Below are 17555 nucleotides of genomic sequence, written 5' to 3' on the forward strand. Positions count from 1 at the left end.
CGGATAGAATTTAAACTTTTCTTCTTTTTTTTTTTTCTTTTTTCTTTATTATTATAAATCTGGGATTTTTATAAAAAAAAAAAAAAAAAAAATTACCATTATAAAAACCATAGAAATGAAAGAATTTACTGAATTTTTAGTTTTTTTTTTTTTTTTTTTTTTAAAATGATAGTTTTAAAGCCATCAACCCAACCTTTCCCTCCTTTCCCTCCCCTTCTACTCCCTTTCCCCCTTCCCGGTTTTTCCCTTTTTTCCTTTTTTTTTTCCTTTACTGTCGTAAAAAGAGTCAAATCGTGAAAATTTTTCTTATCACACACGCACCTTAAAAAATTATCACTTCTCACATACTTTAAAGTGTAATCAAATGAAAAAGGTAAAAATGATGATGATGATGATGATGTTGATCTTTTTTTTTTCTCGATAGGTTTAGAAAAATAATAATAATAATAATTAATTGCCATGATGACACTTTTAATTTTCGTCATCGGGAAAGGAAAAGATTATTTTCCCTGTGGCAAAGTTTATGGTAGGTAGAGGAAAACCACTGAGAAATTCAATTTGTTATTTAATTTTTGATAATTAATTTATTTTCTACATCAACCGAATTTCATTATTATTATTATTATCAACCCACATTTAATTGCACACGTTTAATTCCTATATTTTTTTTTTTAAATAAATAAATAAATAAATAAAAAAGAAATTTAAATCTTTGTACTATTTTAACACTTAAAAAACAAAAAAATATTGAAAACCGATAAAAAAAAAAAGGGAAAAGATGAAAAAAGAAAATTCAAATATCTCTTTGGTTTAATGCAAATAAAATCCAAAAAAAAAAAGTCAAGTTGAAAAAAAAAAAAAAAAAAAAAAATGGCTCCAAAAAGTGTCAATGCTTAGTAAATTCCTACTCATCAAAATCTTGTGTAAATACGCTTCAATCCACAGTTTCAAAACCTTTCAATACTCTCTTCTTCATCTTCTTCTTCTTCTTCGTATCTATTTGATGGAGCTTGAATTTCAATTCCCAATATTCTGGATCTCTATTCAATGTTTAATAGCTTATTGATCACATCTTCTTTTTCCTTTCTCCTTCTTTCTTCCCTTTTTTTTCCCTGCCGATTCCGCGTACTTTCTTCTTCTTCTTCTTGTATTTCATCCATAAAAATTTGACTTTAATATTCCCTTTAAAAAAAACTTTTTTCCCTTCCATTTTTTTTTTTTTTGTTTTAAACTTTTACCGTCTTAATAAATAGAAAATTAAAATTTAAAAAAAAAAAACTTTTAAACCTTTAAATATTTATTAAATGATCCGTAAGATTATATATATGGGATAATTAATTTTATTTTCGGGTCTTTTTATTACAACAATTGATGATTGTTTTCTATTTAAATTACATATTATTATTTTTAGTTATGAAAGGTATTTTTTTAATAATAATAAAATATATTAAATTAATTTTTTTAAAAAATTTTATTTTCATTAAAGTGAGAGAGAGAGAGAGAGAGACTTATTAAAATGGGACGGAGAAAAAAGTTTAAAAAAAAAGTAAAAAGAAGAGAATACTAAAAGTTGTTGGAAAAAAAAAAATGGAAAGCATCAGACGTAGTTCTTTATCCGCGTCATCAATACTAAATATGCAATTTACCTCGGTTAAAAAATTCATGGGAAGAATCCTCGAGAGAGACATAAGCTCAGGATCAGGAGGATGGGCCGACACGGCGGGCCGGGCCCGGGCCCGCCAGCCTGCGCTCCCGCGGGATGCTGCCCACCCGCCATCATTTTGCAAATTTAAAGAACTTGTGTGTGTGTGTGTGCTCAATGCTACATTTATTTTTTATTTTATTATTTTCGGTTTCTCAATTTTTTAGGATCGAGATAGAAAATTTTTGCACCTTTTGAATTTCAATAACAAGGTTAGAAAAAAAAAAAAAGAAAACCTTCCTTACTTATTTCCTTCTTTCCTCTCCTACGGTGCAAATTTATTACCCACTTAAAAAAGTAGCAAAATAATTTTTATCTTTCCATCTGAAAATTTTTTTTTCTTTCTAAGTTTTTAAATTAAAAAAAAAAAAAAAAAGGAAAAAAGAAAAAATGAAAGAATGAAAGAAAGAAATGGAAGGTAAGAAGGTGAGATATGAAAGTAAAAAGAAAAAAAAAGAGCAAAAGCCTGGGGGTAATATTTTTGAGTTTACCTTTAAAAACAAAATTCGTATATATCATTTTAATATTTAGGACATCTTTTCGATTTTATCTCAAAAACACTTTTTATCAAACTCAAAAAACTTGAACAATGAATATTTAAAATATAAAGAAGAAGAAGCCTGAAAACGTAAAAGATTTTAAGAAGGGTGGAGTTTTTAAGAATTTATATCGAGGAAGCTTTTCTTGGTTGCGGTGATTTTCCTTGCTACAACATGAGAGATTAGAATAGTGAAAACAAAGTATAAGAAAAGGAAAAACCAAGGATGAGAGCGGTACATAAGAGATGGGGAAGAGAGAGAGAGGGGGGAGTAAAGAAAAGGTAAAAAAAGATGGGGTAACGACTTAAATTGTTACCTAGGCATCATCTTCTCTTCTCTTCTCGCCTCTTTTCTCGAAAGAAGAAAAGGCAAAGGAGGGGGGCGTGACGAGGAAGAAAAGAGCAAAAAGAAAGGAAGGCCAACTCAAGTGAAACATTTTCTTTTTCGCCTCTCTCTCAATTTTTTTTTTTTTTTTTTTTTTTCAAAGACATGAAAATTTTAGTTTTTTTCTTTTCTTTGCCTTTTTTTTTTTTTTTTTTTTAAATTTCTACGACTATATTTTCGTAAAATTTATAAAAGTATTTTTTTTAAAAAAATTAAATCCCAAAGGGATGTGTTTGGTATTTAGCTTTGGTTACGGAAATTGTATGTAAAAAAAAAAACATGAAAATAAATTATTAAAGGTCAATTTAATACATTAAAATCATCATTTCTGCACGAGTTAAATAATAATAAAAAAATGCTATCATCGAATTAAAAAGTAATTTTTTTAACTAATCGAACGGAAAAAAAATTATTTTACTCAATAATATTTATTAATTACGTATTTTTTTTATTTATTTTTTTCTCCCCCAATCGTACGATTACGTCATTAAAATTAATAATTTAATAAAATAAATTTTTTATTTACGTAATTAATTCTGTAAACAAATCAAGAAAAAAAAACATTTGTTTATTGACACGATTTTAATTTTTGGCGCCAAAATTTTTTTTTTTTTAGAATAAATAAATTTTGTTAAAGTGTTTAATGTCAAAGGATAAGGTTAAGTTTATTAATTAACACTTTTGAAAAGCATAGAGTAATAATATTAAGAGGCTAATCTTCTGACACGATAAAAGTTATAACTAATTGTTTTTTACGTGTGGGCGAGTAAGTGTTAAATTGTTTTTGTCAATTATTATTTTTAAATATAATTTATAATAATAATAAATGTCGAAGTTTGTTTAAAAAATTTAAAAAAAAATAGTCTGGAAAGAAAAAAGGATTTACCGCATAAATATATACGTATAAAAAAGAAAAGGTAAAAAAAAAAAAAAAAAATTTATAATAAAAATAAAAGACAATTTTTTTTTTTTTTTCTTATTAAAATATATATCATCCCGAGTGCATAAATTTTTCGCGTCGTTTTTCTTCTTTTTTTTTTTTTTTTTTTTTTTTTTATTTTCTTTTAAAAAACTCTTTAAATAAATTGCGTATATAATTTTTTTTTTTTTTTACAAAAAAAAAAAATAGGGGAGGAAGGGGAAAATTGATTCAAAAAAAAAAAAGGGGGAAATTTGTTTTCTAAATTACATGAATTATTAATTATTATTTAAATTAAACAAAAAAAAAAAAAAAAAGGAAAATTACGTATAAAATTATTATTTAATTTTAATCTCGTTAATTCTTGTCCGTGTGTCCGCTTTTTACTCCGGGAATTCATTAAAAGCCACATTAAAAGGAAAAAAAAAAAAAAAAAATTTTTTTTTTCCTGTTCTTTCTTTCTTTCGGGTGGTTTTCGTTGGTTTTTTGTGAAAGTCTGTGTAAAACGTAAAAAAATTTTCAAATTAAACAATTTTTTTTTTTTTTTTTTGTGAAACCGTTGAGGCTTAGAAAGGCTTGTGTGTAAAAGAAAATGATTTATTGTATAAACGTCCAGGGAAATTAGAGGACGAGTTTTTAGTATAACGCAATTTCCAGAGCGCAGTTACGCTGGAGAAAAGATGTCGCTCATCTCGTTGTACGCAAGAGTCTCAGTCAGCGGCGGTTTTCCGAAAAGATTTTACTGTTGTGTGTCGTGACCTCGACAAAAATGCCTTCTGGCAATATGTGAATGTTTCTCACGCGATTTTCATCTTTCTTGGTGTTCTTTACAAAGGAAAATACTAAAATGCAATCAAACCATGCTTTAATTATATTTTCCCCGTCTTGACAGGAAACCATTAAAAAAAAATTTTCTTTTTTTTTTAATTTAATTTTCGTTTAATTTTTTTTTTTTTTTTTTTTTTTTTACTAAATCAAAAAAAAACTTTTTTTGAAAGAAATTTTTTTGTTCGAATTATATTTTTATAAAGAGAGAGAGAGAGAGAGAGAGAAAAAAATATATATTGAAAATCCCGAATGACAATGGGCTTAAGAAAAAGTGGCCATCATCATTTGGTTTTTTGTTTACTTTGTCTTTTGACTGTTTGCTGCCAAGGTAAGGTAGACAACCACCTGATTTTCTTTTCTTTTTTTTTTTTTCAATAAATTTTAATTAACAATTTTTTTTTGTATCGTTTGATTTAGTATTTACTAAAAAAAATATATATCTATATATTTTTTTAAATACTATTATATAATAATTTAAATGCTCCATCAAGATAATTATTTCATTGTTTTTAAGATTAACTATCATCTTGATAGTAGATTGTTGTGACGATAAACTCCCAGACAATGAGCAGAAGAGATATATATCTCTCTTTGTTATACAAATGCCTTGTAATAATAATAATAATAATAGTCTGATGTTGATTTATTTGTTGTAAATCAAAAAAACAAAATAATAATAATTAATTATTTTATTATAAAATATATTGTGTGAATTCAATTTTTCCCCCCTTTTTTTTTTTCAATTTTCTTTATTAAAAAAAAAAAAATGGTGGAGGGCAGATTATTATAAAAGTTTGTCTCTTTCCAAAAAAAAAAAAATTAAAAATTAAATTAAATAAATAAATATATATGTGGTAGAAAATTTTTTAGAAAATTAGTGTTGTTAATGTGGTAAAAAAAAAAAAAAAGAGCTAAAATAAGCAGTTTTAACTTTTATCCAAATTTAAATCTTTTTTAATTATAAAAAAAAAAAATTTACATTAAATAGAGACCATTCATAGGTTAGTTTACTTAAAAGAGAGAGAGAGAGAGAGACACACACTATTTAAAATATTTTTCATATGGGTTAAAAAAAAAAAAAAATTGTTTCTTTTTTTTGTTTAAACTTATTTTTTTTTTTTACACTTAAAGTAACCAGATATTTTATAACAAAATGAAAAACTAGACGTTGTATAAAATATCCAAAAGTTAAAAATGTACACTTGGCCATATGTTTGCTTTTGGGAATACTAAACAGCGTAAGGAGGTTGTTTTAACATGACTAAAATATATTTTTTAAACAAATAATAAAAAAAAGGAAAAAAGGAAAAAAGGAAAGGGAAAAAATTTAGCTTTCAATTTAATTCAGATTATTTTTAGGTTTTTTAGTTTTCGTCAATCGATTTTAAAAATAATTAATAAGAAAAAAAATAATAATAATTTTTTTTTTCTTTAATAATATATAAATACAAATTTGTAGTTGGAAAACCACAAAAGAAAAGATAATATAAATTAATTAAGAGCCATTAAGCAAGAGCAATAAATGACCTTTTGCCCCTCCTTCCTTATAAAATTTATTGGTGGCGTTGTTCTTGAAAATATATTACATTAAGAAAACATTGGTAAATTTTTAAGGTGGTCACCATTAAAATCCATGAAAGGAATTTGGTCGACTAAAACAATAAATAATAATTTTTTTTTATGTCGTTTTCCCTCCCCTCCCCCTCCCCCCGCCCATTTCGAAAATGCCTTTAAAAAATTTTAAACAAATTTTGTAAATTGTATTTACATTTTGTTGAGACGACGATGCATTAAAATTTTTTTTTTTTTTTTTTCAATGGGAAAAATGTTGTCACGCTTTAATTTATTTATTAAAATACACACACTCACACGCACACAGACACACACATATATACGTATGAAAAAAAAAAGAAAAGAAAATTATTAATAATAAACCATTCGTAAATTTTTTAAATGACGTCACATTTTACGCTTTTCCAACAACAAAAAATTTTCCATCCACCATAAAAGTGCAAATATTTGCCTAATCAACTTGTGCGACATATAAGTACAACAAAAAGTTTATTTAATTTTTTTAGGGCGAAATTTTTTCTTTCTTTTTAAATAAATTTTATTAAATTATATTCAATATTTAAAATTTAAAATTTTTAAATTTAAAGAAGAGGGGAAAAAAAATTTATTTATTTATTTTTTTTTTAAATGTGTGAAATATTAATTAATAAAATCAAAAAAAAAAAAAAAAAAAGAAAAAAAAGTTTAATGTCAATGTTTTTAATTAATTTACATTTGAGTTCACCTCTCCCTCCCTCCCCCCCCCCCGCCCGATAGCATTTTAATTTAATTTAATTATTTAACGTGTAATTTTTATTTTCTTGAACAAAATAAATTTGATTATTGTTTTAAAATTAAATTAATAAAATTAATTTTTTTAAAAAAAAAACAAAATATTCGTCACTTTATAAATAATAATTTTTTATTTATTTTTTGATTTCGATAAATAAAAAAAAAAGTAAAGGAAAAATGTTTTAAATTTACCTTTACAAAAAAAAAATATATTTTTTTTTTCCTCTTTAAAATTTCAGGTTAAAAATAAAAAATAAGCACTCTTTAAAATTATAAAAAAAAAAAAAAAAAAAAAAAAGAAGAAGAAAAAGATTAACGAGAATGTAAAAATATTACTTTAGGTAAAAGCTTTTTGTTATTCAGTATACTTTTAAAAAAACTCTTCTTTATTTTTTTAAAGTAAAATTTTTTAAAAGAATTTTTCATTCAAAGTGTAAGATATTTTTCTTTTTTTTTTTTTTAAATATTTAGGACAAGAAAACATCCGAAAAAAAAAAAAACAGTAAAAGCTCTAAACTTTCTTTTTCAAGTTTTACAAAAAAAAAAATTCAAGCAATTAAGAATTGTAAGATTTTTCTTCTTTTTTTTTTTTTAACATGTTCAACCTCATCAGGAACTTTTTTCTGATGGTTCATGTTAGACAAGTGATTAATGTTTAAAAAATTGACTACTTGTTTTCTTTTTTTTTTTTTTTTTAAACGTATGTGATATTAAACTGAAAAAGCAAGATATCTTAATTTTTTTTTTTTTTTTTTTTTTAAATTTTCAATTTATTTCTTCCTGTTACTATTCCAGAAAAAACCACAAATCAAGTTTTTTTATAAAAAAAAAAAAAGTTTGTAATATATATATATATATGTTATATGTCAGTTTTAACAGTTTTTTTTTTTTTTTTAACAAGTAGAGCGCTCTGGTGGTCAAAAAAAAATAAATTAGAGTTATTTACTTTATGGAATTTCGAGAGGAAAAATATATATACAGGTTTAAATGAAAAAAAAATAATAATAATAATTTTACTTTAAAAGGTTTCTTTTTTAAATTCGGTTTTGATTATTTTGTTCGACTCGAATGTTAAATAATTATGTTCTCCATGTTTGTAATTTTACAAATAAAACAATAATACAATAAATAAACAAAAAAAGAAAAAATGGCGGGGGGGGAGTTTATGTATTCAATAAAATTTTTCCGATAATTTTCTCTGATATGAAGGAGAGAAGGGAGGGGGAGGGAAAAATGAATGAAACCAACCATATGTTGTTGAAAATAATCGTTTTAAAAGATAAAAATTTTAATTTTAATTTTATTAATAATAATAATTTTGTCTCGTGTGCTCTATGACAAAAAAAAAAAAACGTGGTCGCAACGATTTTTATTTTATCTATGAAAATGATTGTTTTACATTATTGAGTTTCGTTATTTTTATCGCATCCTGTGTTTTAAATTTTGTTTGTTTTCTTTTAATATTTTCATTGTTACTTTTTTTTTTTTTTTGTTGAAATTTTTTGCATAAACAAGGGAAATTTAATATTCGTTTGTTGTTTTTTAGTTTCGCCTCGAGGGTGAATATCGTTTTTTTTTTTTTTTTTTCTTTCATTCTTTTTTTTTTTTGTTCGGTTAGTAAATTTTTTTATTAATTATTATTATTATGTGACGCATTTTTCCTCGCGGCTTTGCTCATGGTGTTGAAAATTAAATAAAATTTTCTTAGTTTTGCCATTTTTACAAACACAAATATATATTCATAAACATTATAAATTTTTATTATTATGCTACCCTTACTTATAATAAATTTACTCATTAATTTGGTTTTTATATTTAAAAAAAAAAAAATATTAAGTGGAATGTAATGTGAATAAAATTCCACGATTGAAAATATGTGTGTGTGCGTGTGTGTGCGTGTGTACATAAACAAATATATTTTTACTTGAGGTAAATTGACTAATGAAAATGGAAAATCAAATAATATGATTCAAATTGAAAACAACAAGGTTGTTTTTTGCAAAATGTTGTTCGATCAAAATTTTCTAATTTAAAAAAAAAGCAATTAACCTTACCTTTCCATTCGTTTGTTTGTTCGTTTGTTTGTTTTTTTTTAATTTACTCTTTCTTTTTTTTTTTTTTTTTTTAATGATTTTTTTAGTATTAACTGATGGTCCGAGATTTTTGGAGCCAATACCTAATGTAACAGTGGCTTTAGGCCGAGATGCTTCATTACCTTGCGTTATTGAAAATTTAGGGAGTTATAAGGTAATAATAATAATAATAAATACATATTAGTCCTTTTTAATTATAATAATAAACTGGTGCCATCAGGCAAGAGTTTTCATAAATGATTTGGCAATTGATTCATATTATAACAAATATAAATGTTATGAAGAACAGTTTGGATGTATATTACCTTTGTATAAGTTTGTTTTGTTGTTTTGAATGGAAAGAATAGAAAAAGAAAAAAAAACTTATTTTTAGGTGGCTTGGATCCACATAGATAGACAAATGATTCTTACAATCCATAGATATGTTGTAGCTCGAGTACCAAGGTATAGCGTGTCTCACGATAGTCAAAAAACGTGGTTACTACACGTTTACGGTGTACAGCAAGAAGATCGAGGTTATTACATGTGCCAAGTAAACACAAATCCAATGATAAGCCAAGTAGGTTACTTACAAGTTGTCGTGCCTCCAAATATTGTCGACGAGGAGAGCACACAATCGGCTGTTGCTGTCAGAGAACATCAAAATGCTTCTTTGACATGTAAAGCAGAAGGTTTTCCCGTACCTAAAATAACGTGGAGAAGAGAAGACGGTCAAACAATTCCTATCGATAAGAGAAAAAAAGGTAAAAACAAACAAACAACAAAAAAAAAAAAATTATTTAAACAATTTTTGACTTGATCGTAGGTGAAATTTAAAATAGTAAAATATTTTAGAGAGAATATTTTAATGAACATTCTCAATATTTTTCTATTGTTTTTCGAAATACGTAGACGAGAACACATTTTGCATTTTAAACCGGAAAATAAAAATGATATGAAAACAAAAGAAAATCCTACCTTTGTCATTATTAAAATGTTTTCCTAATTTTTCTTCAGTTTCCTGTTGTATTCGTCTGAAAAAAACAAAAAAAGAAAAAATTTAGTTTCATTTTTTGAAACATTTAATGTAACCCATTTTTAAATTACACACAATGATAATTTATCATTAATAATAATAATAATAATAATAATCAATTTTACTGATTGAACTCAAATTCCATCACAATTTTTTATTATTATTATTATTATTCTTTAATAAATCAATTTAATAAATCAAATTTAGAAAAAAAAAAAAAAAAAAAAAAGAAAAAAAAACTTGAGAACGTGCTAAAAATATTTTTAAAAAAATAATAATAATAATGTTGAATTATATTAATTTTTATACTCAAAAAAAAAAAAAAAAGAAAAATTTATTTAATTAAAATTAATGAAAATAATTTAGAAAATAACATTGGTTGCATATAAAATAAGAATTTAAGTCATTGTCAAAGGTTACAAACTCCTTTTTTTTCCATTTAGATATTTATAAAGGATTAATATCATAATTTCTTACTTTTTTACATACACCATTAAATTATTAATCATTTAGTTTAAAAATGTAGAAAGAGCAGAAGAAACAAAAAAAATACACAAACATTATTTAAATATCGACTAAAACTTACATAAAGCAAAAAAAAACATAAATTTTTTTATTTTTTTTTGCTATAAACAACAGATAAAAAAAAGAAAATGAAAATGTTTTATTAAATGGGATAATTTTAAACCTCAAACAGATAAATGTAGCAAAATAGTTTTAAATTGAGTCATTAGACAAAGTCGTTTAAATTACCATAAATCAGTGAAAACAAAACCAAAGGAATGACAAGTTGTTAATTATAATATTTATTCTATATTGATAATTAAATTTAAAGTTTTTTAAACATAAAGAAAAACACAAAGTTTTGATTTTAAACAAAAAAAAAAACATAGAAAAAAAAGGTTTAAAATTTTTTAACAAAAAATCTCAATGATAACCTTATATATATATATATATATAACAAAAGGGCAAATTTACAGATCATTAATTTACATTTTTTTTTTTTTTTTTTTTATTGAATGAAAAACAAAAACAATCAAAATCAATTTTTAGTGAGAGAAAGAGAGAGGCATGGACATATATGCATGTTTTTTAAACATTACATTTTTTTTTCATTTGCATCAAACAATAAAAAAAAAAAAGAAAGCATAATAATTTATTATTATTATTATTTTTAGTAACTGTATATGATGGAGAAACTCTTAATTTATTAAAAATAAGCCGGTTAGAAATGGGTGCCTATTTGTGCATTGCTTCCAATGGAGTTCCTCCTTCAGTCAGCAAAAGAATTATTGTTGACGTAGAATGTAAGTAATTAATTTTCCTTTTAATTATTAAAATAAATAGAATTTTTTTTAATAATAATTCCAATAAAAAATTTCTTAGGTAAAAAGTTAAGATGCTTTTAAAATTAGATAATTTTTTTTTTAAAAATTAAAGGAGGAAAGGTTTTTTTTGGAATGGAAAATTCCATCATTAATGCTCCGTTCGTGCTTTGGTCAGCTTTGGAAAGGTCATAAAACGTGTTTTGGGCTTTAATTCAATCATTATTATTATTATTATTATTATTATTATTATTTGCTAATAGGATTGTTAGTATTCATTATGTTTCTTTTTCTAGATAAACGGTTAACGACTTTTCTCTTTTTTTTTTTTTTTTTTTTTATTTTTGTAACAATAATAAAGGGAGAAGAATAAAAACAAATAAAATGACCCTTGTTACATTATCTTTTGTTATTTTTTTTTTTTTTTATTTATGTTATAATCCTTCATTTTATTTTATTTTATATATATAGTTGAAAATTTTTATTGTTGTGCCAATTGTTTTTGTTTAGTTTCACCGATGATTTGGGTACCTAACCAATTGGTGGGTGCACCATCTGGTACAGACGTTACAATTGATTGTCACACGGAAGCTTATCCAAGAGCTATAAGCTATTGGGTTTTCGACAACGTCATGCTTCTCCCCACAAAAAAATACTCAACAGATATATCAGAAAATAGTTATAGAGCTCACATGAGATTAACAATAAAAAATTTACAAAATAAAGATTTTGGAAATTATAGATGTATATCAAAGAATTCATTGGGCGAAACAGAAGGATCTATTAGACTTTATGGTATTTATTATTATTATTATTATTAATGTTGTTTTTTTTTTTTTTATTCCATTGTTTGTTATATTTAACTCTTGGTAAAATTTGACCGTGTTAAAAATGGGAAATCATAAAATTTTTATTTGCCACTGCATTTTATGTCACATCAGGTTAACAAAAAAAACCCCCGGAAGTAGGAAAATATTCAACCCCTAAAATTAATTTACACAAAAGTAACATGTATGTTACATACATTGTTTAAAAAAAAAATAATTTTTTTTTAACCACCACCACCATAACAAAAGGTTAAAATTAAATTTTACTTTTTAATTTAATTTTATTTTATTATTACTTCCGGTTAAAATTTTTTTGCGTTTTTTTTAAATTTAAATTTCGAAGTTAAAAATGTGTACAAAAAAAAAATTGTAATTAATGATTGATTGAATGAATGAAAAAATTTTAAAAATAATATAAAAATATCAAGTTAAAGGGAAAAGTGTGGAAAATTTTCCAAATAATTTTCTGTTGAAAGGCATAAAATTTTATTTTAGAAAATTTTCCTTTCTATTTTTAAATATTAACATTATAAGATTTTTATTTATAAATTTTTTTTTTTTTTTTTTTATACGAAAACAAAAATGAAATATTAATTTAAATTTTAAAAATGAATTTTCTTTTTTTCTCTCTCTCTCTCTTTCCTTTGTCAGTAAAATTTAATGGAAGAAAAAGGAAATAAATAAATTATTGGTTTATGATTTTTTTTTTTAATAGAAATTCCACTGCCATCTTTACCATCGATACCAAAAGAAATTAAAAGTGGATCGTCTAGTGGTAGATTAGGTATAATTTATTATTATTATTATTATTATTATTAATTTTCTTTCAAATTAATTAATTAAAACGAAAATTGAAAATCATTCTCTTGTTGTTGTTGTTGTTTTAGAAAATTCATTGGTGAAAAACACCGATCCGATAAACAATCAAAAAAAATTAGATCCATTTAGAATATCTCAGGAAGAATGGCCGAAAAGGTCGTCAGGTGGAGAAAAAAAGGAAGAAAAAAAAATATTATTAACAACTAATTCTGATTCAATTAAAGGTTCAGGTAATTAACCGCCATTTTTTTTTTTTTACTTTTATTATTATTAAAAATCGAAAAAGAAATTTGTTAAACATAAAATTTTATTTTATTATTATTATTATTTTTTTTTTTTTTTAAAGGTAAAAAACTTTCCACAAAATAATAATAATAATAATAATAATAATTTTAACGTCTTCGATTCCATTAAAAAAAAAAAAAAATTTTTTTTCTCTCTCTCTCTCTCTCTTTTCCCTTTAATAAATTTATTTTTTACACTACTAGTAGTAAGTTCTAGAACAAAAAAAAAAAAAAAAAAAAAAAATATTTTCAACGAAGAGTTTTCCTTTTTTTTTTTTAATAATGAACGAGGGTAATTAAAAAAGTATGTTTCATTATTTATAAGGAAATGTTTTAAAAACATCTGCGAACTCAATTTTATTTTCCCTTTAAAAAGGAGGGAAAAAAAAAAAAAACTTCATTTTTTTCTCCTTCTTATTCTTCTTCTTCTTCTACTTCCTCTACTTTTTTTTTTTTCTGCACACTTCCTTTTTCCTTTCCTTTCCCCCCTCCCCTCCTTTTTTACTAAAACATCGTAAAAAGGAAAACAACAATAAAAAACAATAAAAAATATGTTTTTTATAATGAATTTTAGTCTTTTGCAATTATAAAACAGACAAATGAAAATTATTATTATTATTATTATTATGGTTAATGATTTTTTTTTTATTTATCGACTCGATGGAAAATTGATTTCCTTTGTAATAATAATGATAATGATAATAATTTGATTTTTTTACAGGTGTAAAACAATTTTTTTAAATTTATTGTTTGATTAATTATAAGGAAAATTAAATATGGCGGACGTATTACTTACACGTTATTTCATAATAATTGTCGTTAAATTTATTAATTAAAACACGGGGGAAGAAGGAGGGAGGGGGAGGGAGGGGGTGGAAAAACAACCGACCGATTTTTTTTCTACGGAATGTTTGTTTAATTTTAATAAAGTAGTAGTAGTAGTAGTAGTAGTAGTAATAATTTACATATTTTTTTTTTTTTAGCAATTCCGAGAGAGGGAATGGTGACGTCATATGTAATTGTCGCAAGTTTGGTTTTTGCGTTTTTGTCGCAATAATGAAGCTCAAAATGAATTAATTAAAATATAATATAAACTCTCACACTATGTAAATGAATTGAAATAAAAAAAAAAAAAATTTGCTATGCTTTTTTGCACATTTCTTTGCCATTATTTGTAAGCTTTAAAAAAAAAACAAAAAAAATTTTTTTTTTGTTCGTTTTTTTTCTTTTTTTTTAAAAAAAAAAAAAAAATGGCAAATTGTGAAAATTTTCTGTTTTTTTATTTATTTATTTAAATTTGGAAAAAAATTAAAATAAAAAATAAAATAAATATTTGACCAATATTTAAAAGAAAAAAATTTGCTGTTGTTGTTGTTGAAAAATTTTTTAAATTATTCTACTATAATAATAATAATAATTTTTTTTAAAATTTCATTTCAATTAAATATAATTTTAAAATCTTTTAATTTTTTTTGCGACTGAAAGCATGTATAATTGTAAAAAAAAAAAAAATTTTATTGAACTGCAACTAAAATATTCTATTTTTATTATCAATATGCGCTTTCGATAACTAAACATATCAGCTAAAAAAAAAAAAAAGAAAAAAAAATTATAAAATAATGTTTAGTGTTGATTATTTAATTATTAAAAATAATTTTCACAAATTATTTTTTTTTTATCTCCTTTCAATAACAAAATATTTAAATATTTAATTTAAATTTATTTTTGCGCGAATATTATTAAATCATGAGAATTTTTTTGTTTTTTAAAAGTTTATTATTATTATTATTATTATTACATATTCGGCAAATTAAATTTATGGAAAATTAATTTTATTTTATAAATTTAAATTTAAAAAAAAATTAATTAATATGAATAAATTTTTTGGAGATGTGTGTCATCATCGTTTTTAATTTTAAACTCAAAATATAATAAACATTATTATTATTATTATTATTAATATGGAGAATAAAAAAAAAATAATAATAAATAAAATTTTAAAAATAATTTTAAAAAATAAAAAAATTTTTAATTACTTTTTTTTCTTTTAAAATTATTCCTGTATCCATCCTTTGGGATCACAAATTTTTTTTTTCTTTATAACACAACATGTATACAAAAATAAATAAAAGTTATAATGCCATCTAGTGATAAAAATTTAAAACAAATTTTTGTACAAATAGTTACTTAAAAAACCGCTAGATGACTCTGATAAACAACTAATTTTCGTAATGGAAAAAAAAACAAACTGTTTTTGGAGTTTTTTTAATGTTGTTACCATTCCAAATTTTTTTTTTTTTTTTTTTTTTTGAAAAAGTTAATTATCTTGAAAACCACAAAATAATTACATACATACATACATGAATTCATGGATTCGAATGTTACAAATTGATATAATTTTTTTTTTTTTATTTTGTATATTTCAACGTTCTTAAATAAGTTTTTATTTCATCAAAACCCCCCCAAAAAAAAAAAAGTACTCGAGAATTTTTTTTTTAAATTTCTCAAATTTTTTAATAAATATTATCTAACCGAAAAGTAAGAATTACTGAAAATCATTATTATTATTATTATTAAATTTGAAAAAAAATCACTTCCATAAGTAACTTAATACTCCATGAAATTTATTTATAAAAATTTTATATTATAAAAAATGATGGAGGAAAAAAATTTTTTTTTTTATTTCGCACAAATTTTTTTTATTTTTTTTTTTTATAAATAAATTTCTTGAGTAAAATTTAAAAAAGTAAGTTTTTTGATAAATCCCAAAAAAAAAAATTTATAGGACATACAGGAAGTAAAAAAAAAAAAAAAAAATTGAAATCGGAAAAAGAAAATAAAACGGAAAAAAAAAGTGGTTGAATTGTCACTGGCTGGACCACCCAAGAACTCGTTTCTTTTTTTTTTTTTTCTTTTTTTTTTTTTTTTTTTTTCTTCTCCATCCCTCCCACACGTTTTCCCTTATTTCCATTCCTTATATTTATTATTTTCTTTCCCACTCTTTTGAGTATTGCAGGAAACCGCACACTTTGACAGAAAAGGCCACCCAGAAAGATTTTCTCTCCCTTTACCTAACATTTTTTGACAAATTAAAAGATTATTGAAGTGAATAGTATAGTGTGTGTGTGTGTGTGTGATCGCTTCATAACTAAAAATGTTTTTTTATAAAAAAAGAAAAAAAAAAAAAATTTTACAATAAAAGTTAAAAAGGTTTCCTCCCCCCCCTTCCCCCCATTCTCCTCCTTCCTTATTTATTATTATTATTGAATTATTTTTTTTTTTTGGAAAAAATTCACTTATGCAAATTAATAATATTTTTTTTTCCCCCCCAATTTTTTAATACAATGGTGCCATTTTTAAAAGACGACACCAACAACAACAACATTTGTTTATAAAAAAAAAAAAAAATTTTTAAAAAAAGAAAACGAATTGAACGTGGGCACATTGAATGAGTTGTATAAAAAAAAAATTTAAATGTATTTTTTTTTTTTTTTTTTTTTTTGACATTGAATAAAAAAAATTTTTTTTTTTTTAAAGCCCCCGACAAGTAATTTTGTCCCAAAAAAAAAAAAAAAAAAAAAAACGGGCCCCCCGAACCCCCCTTACAAGGAAAATTTTTTAAAAAGGAAAAAAATGAAACCCCCCGGGGGGGGGTTTTTATTAACAAAAAGTTAAAAAACATTTTTAAATTTTTATTATTATATGGGGTTGTTTTAACGTAAAAATATTACAAAAAAAATCGATTGAAAAATTAAAAAAAAAAAACAATCAATTTTACATATTTCATATGTCAGTCAATCAATCAATCAATCAATCAGTCAGTCAGTCACGTCGAACGAATGTAAATTTTTTTTTTTTTTTAATGTTTTTCTCTCTCTCCCCCCTCTCTTTGTTGTATTTCTATTTTTTTTGTAGTTTTTAATTAAAAAATAAAAAAATAAATAAATAAATATTTTTTTTTTATTTGTATTAATACTCGTGCTGAAAATTATTATTATTATTATTATTATTATTATTATTATTACTTACAAGAAAAAATGTAAGTTGAACAATTTAACACCGTTAAAAGTAATAAAAAATAATTTTTCTTTTTTTTTTTTTTTATTATTTCTTTAACGGTTTAATTACTTTTATTTTAAACGAGGTATTAATTTTTTCTCCCATTATTATTATTATTATTATCGTGTACAACAACGGTTAAATAATTTTTTTATTTCATATATTTATTTATTTATTTAAATTGTTTATGATGTGTTAATATAATTATTTGTTAAAACGACTTTTGTAAATTTTAAATCAGATTAATAATAATAATAATAATAATAATAATAATAATAATAATAATAATAATAATAATAATAATAATAATAATAATAATAATAAAGAGGTTTTTACGACAGAAATATTGTCGAGAAAAAAAAAAAATTTTATGTCAATTTTTTTTTTTTTTTGTAAAAATTAACAATAATTTCGACAT

General features: G+C 22.8%; 1 protein-coding gene across 1 annotated transcript; it reads left to right on the plus strand.

Annotated features, from left to right (window-relative positions):
• Positions 1–8101: 8101 nt before the first annotated feature.
• Phum_PHUM390430 (lachesin precursor, putative) lies at positions 8102–13032 on the plus strand (the record flags this gene model as incomplete). Its single annotated transcript, XM_002428501.1, has 8 exons — positions 8102–8107; positions 8262–8274; positions 8856–8962; positions 9182–9551; positions 11002–11130; positions 11659–11943; positions 12691–12759; positions 12863–13032. The coding sequence occupies 8 exons, from the start codon at positions 8102–8104 to the stop codon at positions 13030–13032; spliced, it is 1149 nt and encodes a 382-aa protein (XP_002428546.1).
• Positions 13033–17555: the final 4523 nt, after the last annotated feature.

The sequence above is a fragment of the Pediculus humanus genome, genomic scaffold (assembly GCF_000006295.1).
Source record: "Pediculus humanus corporis 1103172107869 genomic scaffold, whole genome shotgun sequence".
Lineage (NCBI taxonomy): Eukaryota > Metazoa > Arthropoda > Insecta > Psocodea > Pediculidae > Pediculus > Pediculus humanus.